The sequence below is a fragment of the Triturus cristatus genome, chromosome 1_2 (genome assembly GCF_964204655.1).
Source record: "Triturus cristatus chromosome 1_2, aTriCri1.1, whole genome shotgun sequence".
Taxonomy (NCBI): domain Eukaryota; kingdom Metazoa; phylum Chordata; class Amphibia; order Caudata; family Salamandridae; genus Triturus; species Triturus cristatus.
The window spans coordinates 1,184,848,665-1,184,871,365 of NC_140580.1; the positions used below are offsets into that span (position 1 = coordinate 1,184,848,665).

Genomic DNA, 22,701 nt, shown 5'->3' on the forward strand with positions numbered 1-22,701 from the left:
TAAGGTACGTGCTCCAACCGGATCTGTGCTTGTCTGGCGCGGAAAAAGAAAGAACTGAGGTCAGCGCGCATGGGTGGTGCCTAAGTAGTCTTCCTGACGTCATCTCGGCGCATACGACGCCACCTACTGACGCACAGGGGTACTGCTAGCAAAACTTTCCGGATCCAGTCTGACGCCTGGGGATATTCTAAGGTAAGGAATCTATCACCAACGTGTCTTTTTCAGATCCAGAACCACAAGCATGACTTGTGCCCGATCTCTCCTGATGTTCTTGAGCACTCTGGGCAGCAGTGGTATGAGCGGAAAGGCGTGTAGGAGCTCCATTCGGGTCGAAAAGCGTTGCCGAGCAAGATCTGCCTAGGAAACGTCACTACATAAAACTGCTGACATTCCGCATTCTCTTCGGAGGCGAACAGATCTAACCAAGGCTCTCCCCACTGCTGAAAGAGACCTTATGCCACCTCCGGATGAAGACGCCACTCGTGATCCGCAAGGCACATTAGGCTGAGCTCGTCGGGTCTGGTGTTCAGAGAACCGGCCAGATGTTGAACCACCAGGGAAATGCCCTGTTGCTCCAGCCAATTCCAGAGGGGCAAGGTCTCTTGACAAAGAGTCCACAACCCCACTCAGCAATGTTTGTGGCAATACCATATGGCAGTAGTGTTGTCCATGAACACATGAACTAGCCTTCCCTTTATGGATGGTAAAAAGACATTCAGTGCCAATTGAATCGCCGGAAGCTCCAACAGGTTCATATGGAGCTTGGCTTCCGCCGGAGACAAGAGCCCTCTGATCTCCACCTTCCCAGATGACAGCCCCGTCCCAGAAGAGACGCATCCATCACTACTGTGGCACTTGGAGGGGGGGGGGGGGGCGGTACAGGGAGAGGGGTCTGCCTCCGTAGTGCCCTCCAAGATCTGAACTAGGTCAGTGAGATTTCTTCGATGCTGTGCCCATTGGAACTTCATGTCCCACTGCAGAGCCCGCATGTGACACTGTGCATGGTTCATCAGCAGTATGCAGGAGGCCATAAGGCCCAACAGCCTCAGAGTCATTCTCACCAAAATCCAGGATAGAGGCTGAAACATCGGTATCATAGCTGAATATCTTCGGATTTTTTTTTTTTTTTTTTAACCCTAGGCATTTTTCATGATTTCCTTTTCAATATATACTACTACTTTTCAAGCTGCAAAACTACACCGACAGGTAAGAAACTAATTGTTTTGCAGCACAAATCTTTCTGGATTCACTATGCTGCGCATAGACTTTGTAGCGGTTTGTTATCCTTGTGGCGGCTGGGTGGAAGATGAGCGTTGGTCGTTGAATATATGTTGAAGCACCCTTTGCCCTACTTGTGCTTCCTTGTTCATTTGTATATCCACGCAGTAGAGCTTAGTGAATGAATGCACTGAAGCCCATGTTGCCGCCAGGCATATGTCCTGAATGGGTGTGTTTGCCAGAAAGGCAATTGTTGCTCCCTTCTTTCTGGTGGAGTGGGCCCGTGCCCCCTCCGTTAGCTCTTGCCCTGCCTGTTTGTGGCAGAATTGTATCGTTAGTGCGATCCATCGTGCGATGGTGCTTTTTGTTACTGGTCTACCCAGGAAGCTGGTTGCGAAGGACACAAAAAACTGCTTGGTTTTCCTGTGCTCCTTGGTTCTCTCGATGTAGTGCATCACCGCCCTTCTAGCGTCTAGAGTGTGTAGTGCCCTCTCTGCGCTTGTGACTGGGTTTTGAAAGAAACTAGGTATTTGAATAGTTTGGTTCATATGGAATGCTGACACGACCTTAGGCATGAAGTGTGGGTCCGTTCTCATTACGACTCTGTCCTTGTGTATCTGGATGTAGGGCTCTTGCAGCGTTAACGCTTGCAGTTCGCTCACTCTGCGCAGCGAGGTTATTGCCACCAGAAAGGCTGTTTTCATTGTCAGCATTTGTAGTGAGGCCTTGTGGATGGGCTCAAAGGGCGCCTTCATAAGTTCCGTCACGACTATGTTGAGGTTCCATGCCGGCGGCGGAATCCTCTTTGGTGGCGCTATCCTTTTTGCCCCTTCCAGGAATCTCTTTACCACTCGTGACGTAAAGAAACTTTCTCCCGTCTCACCTCGTGTGTAACCCACAATTGCCACTAGGTGGACTCTTAGCGAAGACGAGCTTAGCTTGGCTTTTAGTAGATGCGTGAGATATCTAAGCACCGTTGATTCCCTTGTTAACTTATTTTGTAGTTTATTTTTTCTGCACCAGTGTGAACCTCTTCCATTTTTCCCCATAGCATTTCCGTGTTGTCGGTCTCCTTGCCTCCCGGAGCACTCGCATAGTGCTTTGGGGTAGCTTAAGGTGTGCGAACTCTATGTCTTCAGGAGCCATACCGCTAGGCAGAGGCTCTCTGGCTCTGGGTGTAGAACTCGTACGTTCTGCATGGAGAGTAAGTCTTTTCTTCTTGTGAACTTGTGTGGTAGCCCTTGTGCCATTTCCACTGTTTGCGAGTACCATGTCTGTCTTGCCCACAGTGGTGCCACTAGGATCAGCGTCATGTTGCTGGTCCTGCACTTGTTGAGTACCCTGCTTATCAGTGGTATTGGTGGAAAAGCGTAGGCAAATGTTCTTGACCAACTTATCCATAGGGCATTCCCCTTGGATAGTTTTCCTGGTTGTCTGGATGCGAAGTTTTGGCATTTTGCATTCAGGTGTGTTGCAAACAGGTCTATTGTCGGTGTGCCCCACCTCTTGAATAGTTTTTGCGTTTCCTGCCCATTGAGTTCCCACTCGTGGGATGCTGAAGTCTGCCTGCTGAGCCAGTCTGCTTCTACATAGTCCTTCCCCGGTAGGTGTATGGCCAGCAGGTCTATTTTGAGCGTGATGGCCCATCTCCAAATTTCCTGTGCCAGGTTGGACAGGGGGAACGATTGTGTCCCTCCCTGCTTGTTTATGTAGAACATAGTTGTAGTATTGTCCGTTTGTATCAACACCCTTTGGTTGTACAGTTTTTTCTGGAAGGCCTTCAGTGCTAGCAGTACGGTCTTTAATTCCAGATAGTTGATGTGTTTGACCGCATCTGCTGGAGTCCACAGACCCCTCACTCTGAGCTTGTTCATATGTGCTCCCCATCCTATCTGGGGTGCGTCTGTGGTGATGGTCACTGTTGGGCTTGGTGGTGTTAAGGGCTTCCCTATTGTTATGTTCTCCCTGTTTCACCATGCTATCTCTTCTTGCACTGCGTGCGTTAGAACCACTAGATCCTCCCAACTTCCGTTTGCTTGTGACCATTGCCGTTGCAGCCATTCCTGGAATGGTCTCATGTGTAGGCGTACATTGGGAACTAGGTGAATGCATGACGCCATCATCCCCATGATCCTGCTCGCTGTTCTCACTATCAGAGCTGGCCCCTTCTGGTAGAGGCGCGTCTCCTTCAGCAGGGCTAGTGTCCTCTTCTCGCTGGGCATCACCGTTTTCTTTACGGTGTTGATCTGCGCCCCCAAGAAGATCTTCACTTGTTCTGGTTCCATTGATGATTTCCCCCAGTGTATTGAGAACCCCAGCTTTGTCAGTGTCCTTGTGACATGCTGTGCGTGTTGCTCGCATTTTTCGCGTGAACTTGCCTTTATTAGCCAGTCGTCGAGGTAAGGATACACGTGAATTCCTTCCCTCCGCAGGTACGCTGCTACTGCTGCAAGGCATTTGGTGAAAACCCTTGGTGCGGACTTTAGACCGAATGCCAAGGTTGTGAATTGGTAGTGATCCTTGTTGATGGTGAACCTTAACATATTCTTGTGCTGCCTGTTCATTGGGATGTGCAGGTAGGCATCTTTGAGATCCACGGTGGACATGTAGTCTCCATCTCTCATTTGAGGGAGTAATTCTTTTAGGGATGTCATTTTTAATTTTTGCGTCCTTACGTACTTGTTTAGGAACCGTAGATCCAGGATGGGTCTTAGTGTTTCGTCCACCGTTGGTACCAGGAAGTAGTTTGAGTACACTCCCTTGTTCCTTTCTTTGAAAGGTACTGGTTCTACGGCCTCCTTTTAGAGCAGCTGTAGTGCCTCCTCTACGAGTTGTGCTAGCTCCTGTCCTGAGTGTTCCCTTCTCTTTGGTTTTTTGTTTGGGGGTCTCCTTTCCAACTCTATGCAGTATCCGTACTGTATGATGTTGAGTATCCATTTGTCTGTTATCTTTCTCCATTCTTGGAGGAAAAATCTGAGTCTGCCGCCCACCGGTGTTGCATGCTCGTAGGCGTATGGTTCGTGTAACCCTCTTTTGTTGGGTCCTTTGTGCTCTTCCCTTTGAGGGATGTTGTGGGTGAGCACTCTCCTCCGTGCGAAGTCACTTTGAGGCGGGTTGGTCTCCCCCTCTTCTTCTTTGGCCTCGTCCGTTTCCCCTACTGCGAAAGGACTGGCCCCTAGGCTGGTACTGCTAGTTCTGTTTCTGCTGCCCCTGTTGCCCGTGACCCTCGCCTTGCTGGCCTTGCTGGAATGTTTGATGTGACGTTCCCGGCTGGTTTCCTCCCCTTCCGTAAGGTCTCCGTGTCGGGGTACCTCTTCTCATCCCTCTGAATTGCAGGGCCCCATGGACCTCGCCGTCTCATTCTCTTTTTTGAGTTGGGTGAGTTTCTCATCGACTGGAGCCCCGAACAGCGTTTCTCCGTTGAAAGGGGTGTTCAGGATGTTGTTCTGTACCTCTTGCTTGAATCCTGAAATTCTGAGCCAGGCCTGTCTCCTTTCAGTGATTCCTATTGCCATCAGTCTGCTTGATGTCTCTGCCCCGTCCAACGCTGTTTTAAGGCATGAACTAGCTATATTCTTCCCCTCTTCCACTAGATGCGAAGCTCTTTGTTGGTATTGCTCGGGGAGATGCTTGATTAGGTCCCCCATTTCGTCCCAATGTTGGTACTGGTGCCTGTTCAGTAGTGCATTGGAGTTCGCCATGCGCCAGTGCATTGCTGTGTTTCTCTCTATTTTCCTGCCAGTGAGGTCCATCCTTCTGCTGTCCTTGTCAGGGGGTGGCCCAGAGGTTGCCGGAACATTGGCCCTCTTTCTGGCTGTAGATGCGATAATGGAGTCTGCTGTGACAGATCCCTTGATGTATGGAGGGTCCTGAGAGGAATGCTTATATTTTTTCTCTGTTCTGGGTGTGATGGATCTGCATGTTGCAGGGTCCTTGAACGCCTCCTTCCCGTGGTTCATGACACTCTGAAGCATGGGGAGGAACTGGCTCCTAGTTTAGATGGGGAGCAGTGTCTCGAGTAAAAAGTCCGCTTTCGGTTTTTCCTCCTCTAGTTTCACGCCAAAAGCTGCAGCCGCGCTCTTTACGACCATGTTGTAAGCCCCAATATCATCTGGCGGCGAAGGCCTCGAAGGATAAGTCTCTTCCGGGTTTTCGGCGTCGAGGTCCTGCCGTTCCAGGTCTTGCGTCGTCGACGGTGCCGAGCCGTAGTTAGATTGCTGTTCCTCCTCTTCTTCTTCTCCCTCATAGTAGAGGTCATCTTCCTTTTCTTCTGGAGTTTTCGACTGCTCTTCGGCGTCGAACTCGTCCTGGTCTTCGACCTCGATAACTGTTGTTGGTTTCGTTGGGATTGTAAATTTCTTAATCTTTTCGTTGAACTGCTTCTTCCTTTGAAGGATGCTCCCCATCTCTGCCTCGAGCCTTCTCTTTTTCTTCTCCATTTCGGAGGCATGCTCGGCGTCGAGCGCTGGCCTTTTCGACGGAGCTTGCGTCGACGCGACCTTGTCCTTCGTCGTCGAACGACCAACCTCGTGGGCCTTTTTCGACGGCCTTCGGCACCTGGGAGTCCTTCTCGAAGGATCCGCTGGGCCTTTCGTCCTTGGATCCACTCGCGGTCGTCGCAATGTTCGGCGCCGGTGTTCCTTTCGAGGACTTAGACTCTGTCTTTCGAGAGTCAGTCTCTGGTTTTCGGGGTCTTTGTGCTCGACGTCTCGGCTACCTTGTCAGATATCTTCTTATCGGTTTCTGCGACCGTGGAGTCATCAGGTCCCTCGGCGACGTTGTCTTCATCGTCGGTGGAGAGGCCCAGGTCGTACAGAGACGGGGACTTACCCTTGCCTTCCATGTTGTAGTTGGCTCTCCTCTGCCTCTCTCTCACCCTGAGTGTCTTCGGTGTGAAGGCGGAGCAGGCGTTGCAGTCTTTGCTCTCGTGGTCGACTGGCAGGCAAAGGTTGCAGACCGGATGTTGGTCCTTCTGCGCGTACTTGAGGTGGCAGTTACGGCAGAATTTAAAAGGTGTTTTGTCCATTCCTGCGCTCAGTGTCCCTGAGTGCGCATTCTCCGTTGGACGTCGAAGATTTCGAGGTTCTCCTCCTTCATCGTCGTCCCGGCTCGATGTTCTTTTTGTCTGTAGTCTCCTTTAATTTTCCTCCGATAAAACACGTGCTCTTCTTTCTTCGTTAAAACTCTGGAGCTTCTCGGTGACGATCCAGACCCAACGGCGGAAAAAAGAATCTGAAGATGGCGCCCCAAGGTGGGACTTCCGCAGGAAGCATGCCGACGTCACGAGAAGTACACCAAATGGTGGGACGTCGACGCCCACCTGGGCTACAAAAAAAAAAAAAAAAAAGACTACGATTCCGGACCCAACCACCAGACCGCGGAATAATGCACAGCATAGTGAATCCAGAAAGATTCACGGTGCAAAACTACAATATTCATTAGTCTAACATCCCAAACCAGCCTCTGCCCAGTGCTACTAGACTCTTGGAGCTAGTTTTCACCCTGCAAGGCCTATGTGAAGTCCTACTGATAGGCTAATGCAGCCCATCAGCACATCCCTGACTGAGCCCATCCACTCCAAAGCTCTTGTAGCCACTCATGTCACCTGTCTAATCTCACTAATAGGTACATGGGCTCAGTCGTCAGTTACTCAGACTCATGGAGCCTGCCAGCCCCCACGCTACACAGCCTCTGTTAACTCCTACTGATAAACCTCTGCAGCTCATTAGCCCTTACACTCCCAGGCTCCTGCACCCCTCATGTCCCGCATCTACTCTCACTCATAGAAACCACAGAGTCCATCTAGAGCCATCCACAGACGTGTGTTGCTTCTTAACTGCACCCAACCATACATCCTTTAACTCACTAGGACACCCTCTCACCTGCTCAGAAAGCTGCTGCACCCTCGCTTGCCAGATGCCACCCTCCTCTCTCAGTTTTTCCACATACTGATCCCTCTCAGCGCGAAGAAGATGCAGAGATTCCGACAACTGTTTGGGAACAAATAGAAATCATTATAGATAACCATACCATAAAGGAAAACACCAGGTGGATGGCTGGACCACAATACTGTTTCGTCAAACTGAAACAAAAGCTCCGACTGAATCAAAGTTCCCGGAGTACTTAAAGAAAGGCTAACAGGGCGACATATGAGGACCACTATTAACCAAAGCCACATTGTAAAGAGAGAATTTCAGAAATCTTAGGCCAAGACAGGAGCTCCGAGAGACTAGGCCTTCCTCAAAGTTAGAGAGGTCATGTGCCTGCTCCTATAAAACATGCAGGTGCAGTTTCATAGCGGCATGTGCTCTTAAGGTGCAGGTTGGGTCTCTTTAGCTTTCAAGCAGGCCTATGTGATGGTGACACCTTCTGCCAGTCCGGCCTTTTCACCTAACAGCACATTGTAAACCACAAGTAGTAGTCACGCTCCTATTATGGAAAATGCAAATATACAACAGTGTGTTTCCTTGGATGCCAGCAGTGATTAAAGACGCCACAGCTAACATGAGGAACTACGAGCTATGTTTTTATCAGTGTGCTTGTTCCTTCAATGCGTGCTGGGGATCCATTAGTGTTGTGCTTGTTACTGTAGTGCACATTTGATCCCTCTGTTGATGATTCTGATCCTTGAGGGCATACTGGGAATCCTTTAGTGCTGCGCTGCACCTCTGTTGACGTGCCGGTTGACAGTTTTTGCTGAACTCTTTCCTGATGTGTCTGCTACCATAAGAATCATTAAATCATCCCTGGTCCCGTAATGCGTGCTGCGGGTCACTTTTGAGAGGTGCCTGCCCCTACACTGCATGCTCAGACCCCTTGCTTGGTATGTCGCTTCCCAAGGTATGAAGAGATTCTCTGCAATGTAGTGTGTGTTCCTGCGTGGTTACTCTAACCACACTGCAGGATAGGGAGCCCTGCGGCAAAGTTTGTTTTTCTTACATGCAGGGTGCCATTGCTTTGGCGATGTAAGTGTCTCTGGTGTACATTGCAGCATCCCTGTATTGATCAATCAATCAAATCATTCGTAAAGCGCACTACTTACCCGTGAGGGTCTCAAGGCGCTGGGGGGTGGGGAATGGAGAATGCTGCTACTGCTCGAACAGCCAGGTCTTGAGGAGTCTTCTGAAGGTCAGCAGGTCTTGGGTCTGCCGTAGGTGGATGGGGAGGGTGTTCCAGGTCTTGGCGGCAAGGAGGGAGAATGATCTGCCGCCGGAGGTCGCTCTTCGGATGCGGGGGGGGGGGGGGGGGGGGGGGGGACTGTGGCGAGGTCGGAGGAGCGGAGCTGGCGGGTGGGGGGTGTAGAAGCGGAGTCGTCTGTTGAGGTACGCTGGTCTAGTGTTGTGGAGTGCCTTGTGTGCGTGGGTGAGGAGCTTGAAGGTTATCCTCTTGTTGACGGGGAGCCAGTGCAGGTCTCTCAGGTGGGGTGTAATGTGGCTGCGGCGGGGGATGTCGAGGATCAGGAATGCAGAGGTGTTATGGATGCGTTGAAGCAGACTCAGGAGTTTGTCCGTGGCTCCTGCGTAGAGGGCGTTTCCGTAGTCCAACCTGCTGCTGACGAGGGCCTGGGTGACAGTTCTTCTCGTTTCGGTGGGGATCCACTTGTAGATCCTGCGGAGCATGCGGAGGGTATTGAAGCAGGAGGAAGAGATGGCATTGACCTGCTTAGTCATGGAGAGGGTGGAGTCGAGGATGACCCCTAGGTTGCGTGCCTGGTCGGTGGGTGTTGGAGCTGTTCCCAGTGCGGTCGGCCACCAGGAGTAGTCCCAGGCCGAGGGGGTGAATCCGAGGATGAGGACCTCCGTCTTGTCCGAGTTCAGCTTCAGTCGGATGTTCCTCATCCATTCGGCGACGGCCTTCATTCCTTCGTGGAGGTTGGTTTTGGCGGTGTGGGGGTCCTTGGTGAGGGAGAGGATAAGCTGGGTGTCGTCGGCATAGGAGATGATGTTGAGGTTGTGCAGTCGGGCGACGTGGGCGAGCGGTGCCATTTAGATGTTAAACAGCGTTGGGCTGAGGGATGAGCCCTGGGGTACGCCACAGATGATCACGGTGGCTTCGGAGCGGAAGGGGGGAAGGCGGACGCTCTGTGTTCTGCTGGAGAGGAAAGAGGTGGTGCAGTCCAGGGCCTTCTCTTGGATCCCGGCGTCGTGGAGGCATGTTCGTAGTGTGCAGTGGCAGACCGTGTCGAAGGCGGCTGACAGGTCCAGGAGGATGAGGGCCGCTGTTTCTCCATTGTCTAGCACAGTCCTGATGTCATCGGTGGCGGTGATGAGGGCAGTTTCGGTGCTGTGGTTGCTGCGGAACCCGGACTGGGAAGGGTCAAGGATGCTGTTCTCCTCGAGGTAGTGGGTCAGTTGTTTGTTGACGGTCTTCTCGATGACCTTCGCCGGGTACGGGAGCAGGGAGATGGGCCGGAAGTTCTTGAGATCCACCTTGGGTTTCTTGAGTAGGGCGTTGATCTCGGCGTGCTTCCAGCTCTCCGGGAAGGTTGCTGTCTCGAAGGAGATGTTGATGACTTTCCGGAGATGGGGTGCGATGGCTGTGCTGGCTTTGTTGAAGATGTGGTGTGGGCATGGGTCTGACGGAGATCCAGAGTGGATGGTGTTCATGATCTTGGTGGTGTTGTCGTTGGTCCAGGAGAGCAGGCGGTTTGTGCGGATGGTGGTCGTGGGGGCGGAGGTCTCAGTGGTTGTTGGAGCGGTCGTGGCGGTGAAGCTGTCGTGGATGTCTGCGATCTTGCGGTGGAAGAAGGTGGCCAGCGAGTCGCACAGGTCTTGCGAAGGTGGGATGTCGGTGTTGGAGCTGGGGTTGGAGAGTTCCTTCACGATGTTGAAGAGCTCTTTGCTGTTGTGTGCGTTGTTGTCTAGGCGGTCTTTGAAGGAGGCCCTTTTGGCGGATCTGGTGAGGTGATGGTGTCTGCGGGTGGCGTTCTTGTGGGCTGCGTAGCAGTCCGGTGTTCGTTCACGGAGCCAGTTCTTTCCCAGTTTTCGGCAGGTTTGCTTGGAGGCCTGGAGGTCTTCAGTGAACCAGATGGCTTTCTTGCTGGTGTGACTGTTGGAGGGTTTCTTGAACGGGGCGAGGGTGTTGGCACAGTCGTCGATCCACTCTCTGAGGTTGCGGGCAGCTGTGTCGGGGTCGGTGGGGTCGGAGGGTGGGCTCTGGGCGGGGGTGGTGGTTAGCTGGTCTTCGGTGACTTTGCCCCAGCAGCGGCGAGGCATCTGTTGGGTGCAGTGGTGGGCTTCTTGAAGGTGAAGTGGATGCAGCGATGGTCGGTCCAGTGGAGTTCGGTGGTGTGGTTGAAGGAGACGTGGGAGCTTGCGGAGAAGATGGGGTTGAGCGTGTGGCCGGCGGAGTGGGTGGGTGTTGTGACGAGTTGTCTGAGTCTGAGGTTGGCTAGGTTGTCAATCAGGGTGGTGGAGTTGGTGCCGTTGTTGTTCTCGAGGTGGAAGTTCAGGTCCCTGAGGCGGATATAGTCCGTGGAGGCAAGGGCGTGTGTGCTGATGAAGTCGGCGATGGAGTTGCTGAACTATGGTCGGGGTCCGGGGGGTCTGTAGACGAGGGTTCCTCGGAGGGTGGTGTTGGGGTCGGTGTGGATCAGGAAGTGCAGGTGTTCGGCGGTGCGGAGGGTGTCGTCGTTGTTGGTCGAGACTCAGAGTGTTCCTGTGGACGATGGCGATTCCTCCTCTTACTCTGTTGGTGCGGTCCCTGCGGGTGATCTTGTAGCCTTCCGGGACGGCTATGGCGATGTCGGGTGCCGAGGAGGGGTTCAGACAGGTCTCCATCAGGAAGGCGACGTCTGGGAAGGTTGAGTTGAGTAGGTCCCGGAGTTCAACGGCGTGTTTTCGGGCGGAGCGGGTGTTGAGGAGAATGCATCTGAGGTAGTTGGGTTCTTTCCTGGTCGGTGGTTTAGCGGGCGGATGCTGGTGAAGCTGCAGTTCCGGCAGGTGAAAGATCCGTGGGTGCGCTTCGGGGCGGCCAGGAAGCAGGTGTGTGTGATCGTCCGGTGTTGAGTGCGTGGAGGGTGCTGGCATCGTAGCGGTGTCGGGTGTCGTGGAGTTCACGGGGGCCAGGGGTTCTGGCGCTGGGCACAGTCCAGGCGCGGACGGGCGCAAACGGGCTTGCCTTAGGTGCGCCAGCGGCGCGCCTGTGGCGCGGCCGCCATATAAGGGGAGGAGCAGCTGGGAGCGGGGCAGCGAATGGGCACTAAGGGGGGGGGGGCCGCAGGGGAGTCAGCGGTGGGAAAACGGCGGGAACGAACACAACTGGGCAACAGAAAACAGTGAATAAGAAATCAAAATCAACAGTCAACAGTTAACAGGGAGAAAGGCAATAACAGGAGCAAAAAATAATGAGCAATAGACAAGAGGAGGCACAACAAGAGCCTAACACCAGCGGCGAACTTACAGCAGCAGCGGGCAGGGGCACGAGCACACAGGTGGTGCTGTGCGGTGTGGAGAGCGGCCTACCCCGAAAACAGGATCAAGGGTCGCTCTCCCTACTGCGCAGCGGCCGCCATATATGGGGAGGTGGGAGGGAGGAGCAGCTGGGAGCGGGGCGGCGAATGTGAACTGAGGTGGCGGGGCCGCAGGGGAGTCAGCGGCGGGAAAAACGGCGGGAAAGAACACAACGGGGCAATAGAAAACAGAGAAAAAGAAATCAAAATCAACAGTTAACAGGGGAGAAAAAGGCAATAACAGGAGCAAAAAATAAAAAAGTAAAGAGCAGTAGAAAACAGGAGGCACAACAAGAGCGGCGAACTTACAGCAGCAGCGGGCAGGGACACTAGCAACCAGGTGGTGCTGTGCGGTGGGGGGAGCGGCCTACCCTGAAAACAGGGTTAAGGGTCGCACCTAATATTACATTTCATGCATCTGTTTTTGCAGCGAATGCTATGAACATGTACCTGTGTCACTTGCGATGCCAGGCGTGCTTGTTCTTCCAGTGTTTGCTGAAGCTGCTGATTGGCATCCAGGACTCCGGAATGACTAGAAAACTATTTTAAGTATAGAAAAATGAAAGTAAAGTCAGACATAATTGTTCATTACAACATAGTCCATGTCCGAGCACACCTTTGCACTGGGGGGCTCATCCAGAGGACAAGAAGGAGAAACCAGCACATACAATGAATTCACAGACACAATGTAAATGTACTTCTGTCCCTGAACTCTCAAAAAACAAAAATAGGCAGGAAAGTGTTCTGTACATGTATCTTTTCTTGGTAGAGACTGACTTTTCTCATTCCCCTTCTCCCCGTGACAGAAAGGGAGACACTTAGAGCACCCTAACTCCAACACACACCAGTGCCTTCCCCAAACCCGTCCTCCCCCCGCCTGACAGACAATACACCTCACAGACCACCCGTGTCCTCAAACCCTCACAAGACACAAGCACAAACCCACCACTAACAGCAGCCTCAACCCTCCACATCCAGACATAATCCTCCAGCCGTTTGCCTCATTCCTTACGGAGTCCACTGCACTGTAGGTTGAGCAGAACACAGATATTGTAGTATACAAGAAGGACTTATCCTCCCTGTCCCATCCTTTGCCTTTCATGCCCCTGGAGCCCAACAGATATGCTGCACTGTTCATTCGCAAAAGAACTATTGATGGACAGAATACAGAACAATGTCATACATTCACCCCAGTACAGAGACCTGGGCCTAAATCCATCGTTTTTGCTCACCATGCCATTCCAGTTTGGACCCAGCCATATGCAAATCAGTCTTGACCCTGTGCCCTATGGGAACAGTCCAGCCCGAACTGCCTGGCCAGGTCCTCCCTGGACTGGAAACAAGCATCCTAGGACCGGTTTCAGGGTGTCACCCCTCTTCAGCCAGGATAGCTTGATTCCAGTGGCATGGAGAGCACGGGACTCACGCCTGAGCATACCCGTCCCACTCGGGGTGACAATTGCAAAAGAACTATTGATGGATAGAATGCAGAACAATGTCATATATTCACCCCAGTACAGAGATCTGGGCCTAAATCCATCGGTTTTTTTTCTCACCATGCCTTTCCAGTATGGAAAAAAGATGCATTTAGGCCCAGATCTCTGTACTGGGGTGAATGTATGACATTGTTCTGCATTCTGTCCATCAACTGTTGTTTTTGCATTTGTCACCCCAAGTGGGAAGGGTATGCCCAGACGTGGGTCCCGTGCTCTCCATGCCACTGGAATCAAGCTATCCTGGCTGAAGAGGGGTGAAACCCCGAAACCGGTCCTAGGAAGCTTGTTTCCGGTCCAGGGAAGGCATGGCTTGGCAGTTCGGGCTGGACTGTTCCCATGGGGCACAGGGTCAGACTGATTTGTATATGGCTGGGTTCAAACTGGAACGGCATGGTGAGCAAAAAAAGATGAATTTAGGCCCAGATCTCTGTACTGGGGTGAATGTATGACATTGTTCTGCATTCTGTCCATCAACTGTTCTTTTTGCACTGTTCATTCAGCAGGACAAAGACCCAGTGCCTTTAGCAGTGAAGGAGAAAGACAACCCCGTAACACTGCTGCTCCTTCCACAGCCAATCACAGACTTCAAATAGGCAACCCAACATCCCTTTACTCGCCCAAACGGTGATGCAGGACACCTGAATGTCCTGCACTTCAACCGGTCCACGCAGCAATAATACATCCGCTTAAGGTGCTCTACAGTAACAAGTTCTGACCCATCTGAAGTCTTGCCAGATCTGCTTCAAAGAAAATCCAGGATACAACACACCACAAGAGTAAAGTCCCACTCCAAATCTACCAACACCCTCTCACAGCCCACCATGACCAAGTACATTAGCAGTTCAGCATGAGAGCAAGACGTCACACCATCCTCACCCTCTGAGGCCACCCTGACTCACCACCCTTGAAATCTGTGGAGAGATCTCTGTGCTTCTGTTTGGTTAATGCTCAAGAGGCGGCTCTTTTCCAGACGAGAGGTGACCCGCTGTGAATCCTGTACAGCTGAGGTCTATGGCACTGCAAGGGTAACCTCCCCTGGAGGCAATGCGCACCTCACCACTGTAGCCCTGCTGCTCAGTAAGTCATGGAAGACAGAGGGCTGTGGGCCAGTACAAATAGAACTTATAACCGTCAACCTATAGAGGCAAAGGCCAGGAAGCAATACCTATACCAAAAGCAAGTCATACAAGACAGATACCCATGGGGCTCTATAATTTAGCACCAGGAGACAAAGCATATCCTAACTACAGTAGACCTGCAGCTCTGTGAGTCATATAGGATAGATATCTGTGGGCCTGTACAGGTGACTGCCAGGAGGGAACACCTATTCTAAACACAGGAGACTTACTTTTCTGCAAGACAGATATCCATGGGGCTGTAAAGGCAGGACAAATATATGTGGGCAGACAGAGATGATCTTCAGGAGGCGATGCCTACCTCAACCACAGCAGACCTGCTGCTCTGCAACTCATGTAGAACCGATATCCTTCATTCCGTACAGGTGCCTGCCAAGAGAAAATGCCTATTCTAACCACAACAGGCATGCTGCTCTGTAATCATGTAGGACTGATAACCATGTGTTTGTAGAGGAGTAGGGCTGATGTAGAGATATGTAGAGAAGGTGGGCCGGTAGAGGTAGCCCTCTGGAGGCAATGCCTAGGCCAACCACAGAACACCTGATGCTCTTTGTGACCTGTAGGACAGACATCTGAGAGCCTGTACAGGTAGCCTTTAGAAAGTTGCTTCAATTCCAAGATTCGCTGACCTGCTGCACCACGAGTTCGGCCATTTCCAGTTTTTTGTGAAGATCCTGAATTTCCGATTTCTGTGCCCCATTTTCAGATGCCATTGCACTGAGTTTTTCTGACAGCTCAGAGTATTGCTGCTTTAGCTCCTCGCTGCTTTTCCTAAAAGGTAAAAGGAAATGTTCTCATACAATATTTAGCGGACTCCCTTTATATCCCACCAACCTCAGCAATGACACCCCGCCAGCATCCATATGTCCCCTATCACCACATCTGAATTATCCGTTCTAAGCGTGCCGCACCCGACTGCCAATCTCGCTCTTCTCTTCATACATCCAGCCCCATCTTGCACGAGTCATGTGTCCGGTTCATGGCAGTGCCTCACACACATCTCCTCACTGTTCTACTCAGTAACATGTACTGCTCTTAACGGACCGTACCATGCTTCTCATACATTCCAACTCTTCTCATTGAAGTGTGCTGTTCCCTTCTACCAGATCTCTCCTCAGACATCGGAGTACTCTCCTTGACATGTGCTACATCTGGCTGCCCCTAACTGCCCTCTCCCCACAAAACTGACAATTCTCCTCAGTAGCCTCTGTTTAATGTGGCTGCCCCTTCCTTTGCTCTCCTCACACAAACCTCATAAGTCTTTGTCGCTTGTGCGACACCTGGCTGCACGCACCTCACATCTCTCCTTGCATAGGACTACTCTACTCAGTAGCGTGTTGCAGCTCGCTGCCCCTACCCCCCCTTCCTCCATACATCCAGCCTATTCTTTTCAATCACGTGCTGCGGCTCACTGCCCCTACCCCCCCTTCCTCCATACATCCAGCCTATTCTTTTCAATCACGTGCTGCGGCTCACTGCCCCTACCCCCCCTTCCTCCATACATCCAGCCTATTCTTTTCAATCACGTGCTGCGGCTCACTGCCCCTACCCCCCCTTCCTCCATACATCCAGCCTATTCTTTTCAATCACGTGCTGCGGCTCACTGCCCCTACCCCCCCCTTCCTCCATACATCCAGCCTATTCTTTTCAATCACGTGCTGCGGCTCACTGCGGCTCGCCTCTCCTCCCACATCCATGGCTACTCTCGTCGGTAACATCAGCTGCACCCGGCTCTTTATCCCACAAGTCAATGACTAGAACCCATACAAAAATGATGCTGCTGCAGACTACCCTGTCTCTCCTCTGTATCCAGAACTATTCCCTCTGGGAAAGCTTGTGCATGCACCCCCTCTCTGCATACACCCAGGAAGTTCAAGGCAGTGGGACCAGGCTATGCTGAAGTCTGTCCGATTTGGATGGACGGTCCCCGTGAGGAGCAGGGTCGCTACTGATCTGCATTAGAGTGGCACAGGGGGTGAAAAAGGATGGGTTGGAATGCTACCTGAGCAACTGCTGGTGATTAGGTTATCTGAAAGCATTCCTCCCGTCACATTTTCTGTGCTTTCTGTTAAAGTCTCGCTCAATTATTGAGAAAACTCTAGTGAATCATCCATAGAATAGGCAAGCTGAGCTCAGAAATACACCAGCAGATCTGAAGCGTTTTTGCACAGGCACGAACAGAACAGCATGCGGGCAGGCACACGAGAAAGGAATAGGACATGGGTATGCATAACGTATGCAGTCATTAAATGAGCACTTGAAGAGTCTCACTTACGCGTGCTTATACAGATCGAGTCTGAGGGCGTCACGTTCCTTTTCCAATTCTTTATTGTTCTGAAAAAGAAAGGCACACTGAACTGCATCCTATTAACGCGCCAAGGGGGAGAGCAAAGCTCAACAGGAAGAAAGAAAGAGCGCCACTGTTATGAAAGGCCAAAGGTGTAATAATGCTCTACTTTGTCACCGTGCTTGTGCTGCTGCGAGACAGATGCCAGCGTCCTCTCCAGCTCAGTCATTCTTTGCCGCGTGGACTGCAGGCGGCTGGCGAGCTCCTCGGCTTCTCCTGTGGAAGAGAGAGCAGGGCCTTAGGGGGTGCGAGCATAGCAGGTAAAGCAAGCAGTGGCAGATGAACGTACGTACTTACCGGTAACTTCAGCTCTGCCACCTTGATATTTATTGTATAGGCCCAAGCTTGAGTCATTCCCGTCATCAGAGAATGCCCAGTAACGCTAAACAGCAGTAAACTGGGTTAAAATGGCCACAGGCCTCAACAAAAGTGTTTGATTAGTAGCACGTCTTTCGCCTTTGAAACAAGCCAAACTTCAGCCGCTGTGGAAGTGCGGAGGTCTCATACTTCAGCTACAGGCCACCTCAGCTCGGATCTCAAAGCACAAACGTGAGGAGTACAAACGAGAAGAGTGAGCCTCTGACCGAGGCCTCCTGTGAACAGACGATGGATGTTAATGCTTTATAAGTGTGGTGAGAATGAACTAATCTCTTGTCCAGCAATGGCTCTTTTATAAAGTCAAGTTTAAGTCAGAATATCAAGCGGAAGGCCGCATGCTGCATGAAGTGAGCAGTGGCTCCCCTCTGCTCAAGAGGCTGATGAGGGCTGCCGGGCGCTGCAGTATCGGCCGCTCAGCATACGCCCTGCACAGGCCCTCCTGTGCAAAGTGCACCAGTCTGTGCCATGCGCACTCACTCTAGCTAGGACTGTAAGCTTCACCTGCTTCTGGCTGAAGGTGAAGTGTGCTCACCACCAACATAGTACGGGCTGTAGGGACAGTGGGCCTCTCTTCCCGGATGGCCAAAAGCCTCAAACTTCTGCTCCGATGTACATACATCCAGGAAGTGCAAAGATGTCTCTGCTGATGCTCCCCGATTAGGAACGAAGGATAACAGGTTAATTCAAATGAAAGTCTGTCGGGGGGCTTCAGGCGTGATGTTTGGATTGGTTTGTAGGATGATTGTCTCTGGTAAATTGAATAAAAGGGTCTTGTATGGTAAACGCCTCCACCTCTCCTATCCTTCATGCTGAGGTGAGAGCAAGCAGGAGAACGGCCATCCACAAGATGACTTTAAGAGCATCTCAATGCACTGGTTCGAAAGGAGGGTGGCGACCTGCTTACCTCCGTGTCCAGCTCCCGCGACACAGCAGGGTAGAGGTGCAATCAATTTCGAGCGTGCACTGCTGGAATTCACTGAATCTGGTTATCAAATGTCCCTGCTCCCTGGGTATCAATCTCTGAACCAGAGTGTTTTAATGAATAGACTAGATAGCATCCCCAAGAACGCGGGGTATGTCCCCTGGGCACTGGCAGATAGTCCTCCTATGAGGCTCCAAAGGTTCAAAGAAAACAAGAATCTAAAAGGTCCAAATCAATCTCAAGCAGGATTGTTCATTCACAACACGTTGGCTTCACGGAGAAAATTAAAATCCATTTCCCAGAATGCACCAATCCCTATTATTTTTTTACCGCATTTTCGTTTCACCAGGTTCACTCACGTTTCGGTTTAAACAGCACAAGCCCTTCAGGGTAAAACTTTAACAATGTGGCCCGTGATCGATGTCCGTTTTCAGTCCGCCTTCTGAGCACTTTCATGTCACGGGACACCCGTGTCAGTGATTATTTGTTAAGCCCGCACAGCCCCCGTTGCTTTTATCACACAGATATCACTTATGACAATTCTATTATCTCGCGCCCCTCTATGCGCTGCATTTCATCATCCAGCTTTCACGGGCACATCACTAACTTAACCCTGTGGTGCTTGTATATTGAATGCATCCTTCTATGTTTTCAGATTATGCCCAGATGAAGGCCATGTTGGCCGAAATGCACTGGGATACGTGAAGTTTGCAATTAGTGTTTTCATGATTGATGCATTCTGGGAAATGGAGTTTAATTTATCCGTGAAGCCAATGTGTTGTGTATGAACAATACAGCTTGAGATTGATTTGAGCCGTTTGTATTCTCGTTTTCTTTGAACCTTTGGAGCCTCATAGGAGGACTATCTGCCAGTGCCCAGGGGACATACCTCTGTTCTGGGGGAAGCTATTTAGTCTATAGTGGGGTAGAGGGTCATGACAGACTGGAGACAAAGCCTCAGAGTGACCATTCATATTACTTTAGAATTCTTAATGGAAAAAAGAATGAACTAGAACCTTCAGTCATTTCAAACACAGATTGTTGAGGCGAGCTGTAACTAAAGAGCATTTAAGAGCACTCTTCGTCAGGTACAGCAAGGATGAAAGTATGGGATGCGGCTGCTTTAAGATTGGATGAAAGCCCCAGTCACTGCACCGTGTGCACAAACACTCATTTGGCCAAGTGTTCGCAAGTGGTCAGGTACCGGCCTGTCTGGCTGAGAGACCTGCAGTCATGGTGAAGTAGGAGCCGGATATGAATCTTCAGCAGGACTCTTGGCCATGCGGACAGCCTCAGGAGGTCGCTGCACAAGTACTGGGGAGGTCACGCCAGGCAATGATAACCAGGGAAGAGTGATTCACCGTGGTCTCTCTCATACGCTGGAGATTAGGGAAAGCAAAGGAAAGGCGTAGGCAAATGTATTCAGAAAGGTCCTCAAAAAGGCACTGCCTTAGACCCAAGTTACCGAAACCCATTACAGGCATTTCTTGTTCCGAAGGGTGTGGTGTAACCTCTGCATGAGAGTGGGAGGTGGGAAGAGAGTGGGCTGCAATGTGTTTGATCTGACTGACACAAACGCTGGAAGGAAGGATGCATGACGCCTTAACACCACACAGTAAGTTTATGGAACACAACAGTTCCATCTCTTTCAATCGACAAGATGACGCGATCGCTCAAACAAAGCGATAAAGACGCTATATATGCATAGGGGTCAAAGGGTAGCTCACTAATACTGAAAGGAACACCCTGAGGGGGCGTCCACATGTCAAGCGGAACTAGTACAGAGGAAACTCCTAAACACCAGGGCTCGGTAGAGGACAATGGACCGGGCCCCTCTAGCACAGACTCCTCTTGCCGTGTGCTAGGCCACCACATGTCAAGCAGAACTTGTACCGAGGAAACTCCTCGACAACACCAGTGCTTGGTCGAGGACAATGCACAGGGCCCTCTAGCACAGACTCCTCTTGCCATGTGCTAGGCCACCACATGTCAAGCAGAACTAGTACAGAGGAAACTCCTCGACAACACCAGGGCTCGGTAGAGGACAAAGGACCGGGCCCCTCTAGCACAGACTCCTCTTGCCGTGTGCTAGGCCACCACATGTCAAGCAGAACTAGTACCGAGGAAACTCCTCGACAACACTAGGGCTCGGTAGAGGACAATGGACCGGGCCCCACTAGCACAGACTCCTCTTGCCGTGTGCTAGGCCACCGCATGTCAAGCGGAACTTGTACCGAGGAAACTCCTCGACAACACCAGGGCTTGGTCGAGGACAATGCACAGGGCCCTCTAGCACAGACTCCTCTTGCCATGTGCTAGGCCACCACATGTCAAGCAGAACTAGTACAGAGGAAACTCCTCAACAACACCAGGGCTCGGTCGAGGACAATGGACCGGGCTACGTCTAGCACAGACTCCTCTTGCCGTGTGCTAGGCCACCGCATGTCAAGCGGAACTTGTACCGAGGAAACTCCTCGACAACACCAGGGCTTGGTCGAGGACAATGCACAGGGCCCTCTAGCACAGACTCCTCTTGCCATGTGCTAGGCCACCACATGTCAAGCAGAACTAGTACAGAGGAAACTCCTCGACAACACCAGGGCTCGGTCGAGGACAATGGACCGGGCTACGTCTAGCACAGACTCCTCTTGCCGTGTGCTAGGCCACCGCATGTCAAGCGGAACTTGTACCGAGGAAACTCCTCGACAACACCAGGGCTTGGTCGAGGACAATGCACAGGGCCCTCTAGCACAGACTCCTCTTGCCGTGTGCTAGGCCACCACATGTCAGGAGCAAACAGTGCTGCTGTCATTCCTAAAGTGGATGCATCAGCGAACTGGTGGCCACTGGTAAACACTAGACACAGAATCTCTTTAAAGGTGGTTGAAAACCTGGTACATCAACGTGTCATCTCTTAGTACGGCCGTAACCCTTTTATGACAGGTTTAGCAATCCGGACTGGCCACCGTGGAGTCTGAGGCAAAGCTGCATCTTGCGTAACAGCCTCCTGTGCGCCGTCTGTGACACTTGGAGGAGATCTGAAAATCAGGATCACCTGGGTCTTCGGTGATATACCCAAACAGGTTCATTTCGATTTGAATTGTTGCAACTTGGTGACCAAGTATGAGAGGTTTGAGAGAACAGAGGCATACAAATTTGACCTGGCTAGCAGATCAGAAGGCTTATGGGGTTTATTACAGGTTTGGGGTACATGGACATAAAGACAGGGCGTTTTATGCTGATTTACTTTGCAAACTTGTCTATTTGTGGGTGGCTCATGCTTAAAAAATGTTATGTTGAATTTTATTGTTCAGACATCAATTGTTTACCTGGAAAATTCTGGTTAACAGGTCTGGCCTGGCACTTTTTATACTGGCAGGTGAATTGTGAATGAGAGATGTCCAGCTATCCGTCAATGCGAAATCGAAAGGATCCCGCAGCAACCACAGCACCAAGACGGCCCTCCTCGCCGCCACCAATGACATCCGCATGCTACTCGACCAGGGCCACACTGCAGCCCTCATCCTACTAGACCTCTCCGCAGCCTTCGACACCGTCTCCCACCACACTCTCATCGTCCTCGACTGGATCCACTCCTTCCTCACCGGCAGAACCCAAAGGATCAGATTCCCACCCTTCCTCTCCGAAACCACAGAGATCGACTGCAGAGTACCCCAAGGATCCTCGCTCATCCCAAGCTCTTCAACATCTACATGGCCCCCCCTTGCCGCCATCGTTAGACAGCATGGGCTCAGCATAGTATCCTAAGCCGACGACACCCAGCTCATCCTCTCCCTCACGAAGAACCCCGAAGACACCAGACTCAGCTTCCAGGAAGGAATGAAAGACGTCGCAGTCTGGATGAACTACAGCTGCCTTAGGCTCAACTCAGAGAAAACAGAGTTCCTCATCCTTGGACCCTCCTCCACCACCTGGGACACCACCTGGTGTCCTTCTGCCCTCGGAAACCCACCCTCTCCATCAGACCACGCCTGAAACCTCGGCATCATTCTAGACTCCTCCCTCACCATGACCCGCCAGATCAACGCTGTCAACTCCACCTGCTTCAACTCCCTCTGCATCCTCCGCAAGACCTTCAAGTAGATCCCCCCCCCCTCCCCAATAAAGAAAGACAGTCACCCACGCACTCATAACCAGCAGAGTGGACTACGGCAACACCCTCTGCGCCGGAATATACAAAACCCTGCTACAGAAGCTCCAAACCATCCAGAACAACGCAGCCAGACTCGTCCTTGGAACCCCAGGACACGAGCACATGACCCCGCCCCTACGAGACCTCCACTGGCTCCCCATCGAGAAGAGAGTAACCTTCAGGCTACTCACCCCGCCTACAAATCCCTCCACAATATCTGACCCGAATACCTCTCCTTCCACGTACCCAAAAGGAACCTCCGCTCTGCCGACCTCGCCTTGGCAGAGACCCCCCCCCCCTCCCCCTCAGTGCCTTGAGACCCTCACATGTGAGTAGCGCGCTTTATAAACCCCGGATTGATTGTTCTTAAATTTTTGTCAAAATCATCCCCTCATCTTTGATTGTTTTGTAAGTACATCATTAAGAAGCAGAGAACGGACTTGTAACGGCAGCAGGACGGACGTCCAAGTTCAATGCCCTCTTCGAGCCTTCAGAGTTTCATATGACGAGGTTAGAGGATGTTTTAGTATTTTGATAACGGGTTACCTAGAGTCGTCCCTTTCTACCAGGGAGGTATCACTAACAACTGTCCACAAGGGTA

The 22,701-nt window shown here is 51.6% G+C and overlaps 1 protein-coding gene across 10 annotated transcripts in view; it reads right to left on the reverse strand.

The window, feature by feature from the left end:
• GOLGA2 (golgin A2) overlaps positions 1-22,701 on the reverse strand; it is a 410,097-nt gene that overhangs the window by 167,234 nt on the left and 220,162 nt on the right. For all 10 annotated transcript variants that reach the window (XM_085614120.1, XM_085614119.1, XM_085614117.1 and 7 more), the window contains 5 exons: positions 16,757-16,863; positions 16,576-16,634; positions 14,930-15,071; positions 12,119-12,208; positions 7,101-7,208 (listed from right to left, as the gene is read on the reverse strand). In XM_085614120.1, the coding sequence (XP_085470246.1) occupies positions 7,101-7,208; positions 12,119-12,208; positions 14,930-15,071; positions 16,576-16,634; positions 16,757-16,863 (506 nt within the window). The remainder of the gene's footprint in view (positions 1-7,100; positions 7,209-12,118; positions 12,209-14,929; positions 15,072-16,575; positions 16,635-16,756; positions 16,864-22,701) is intronic.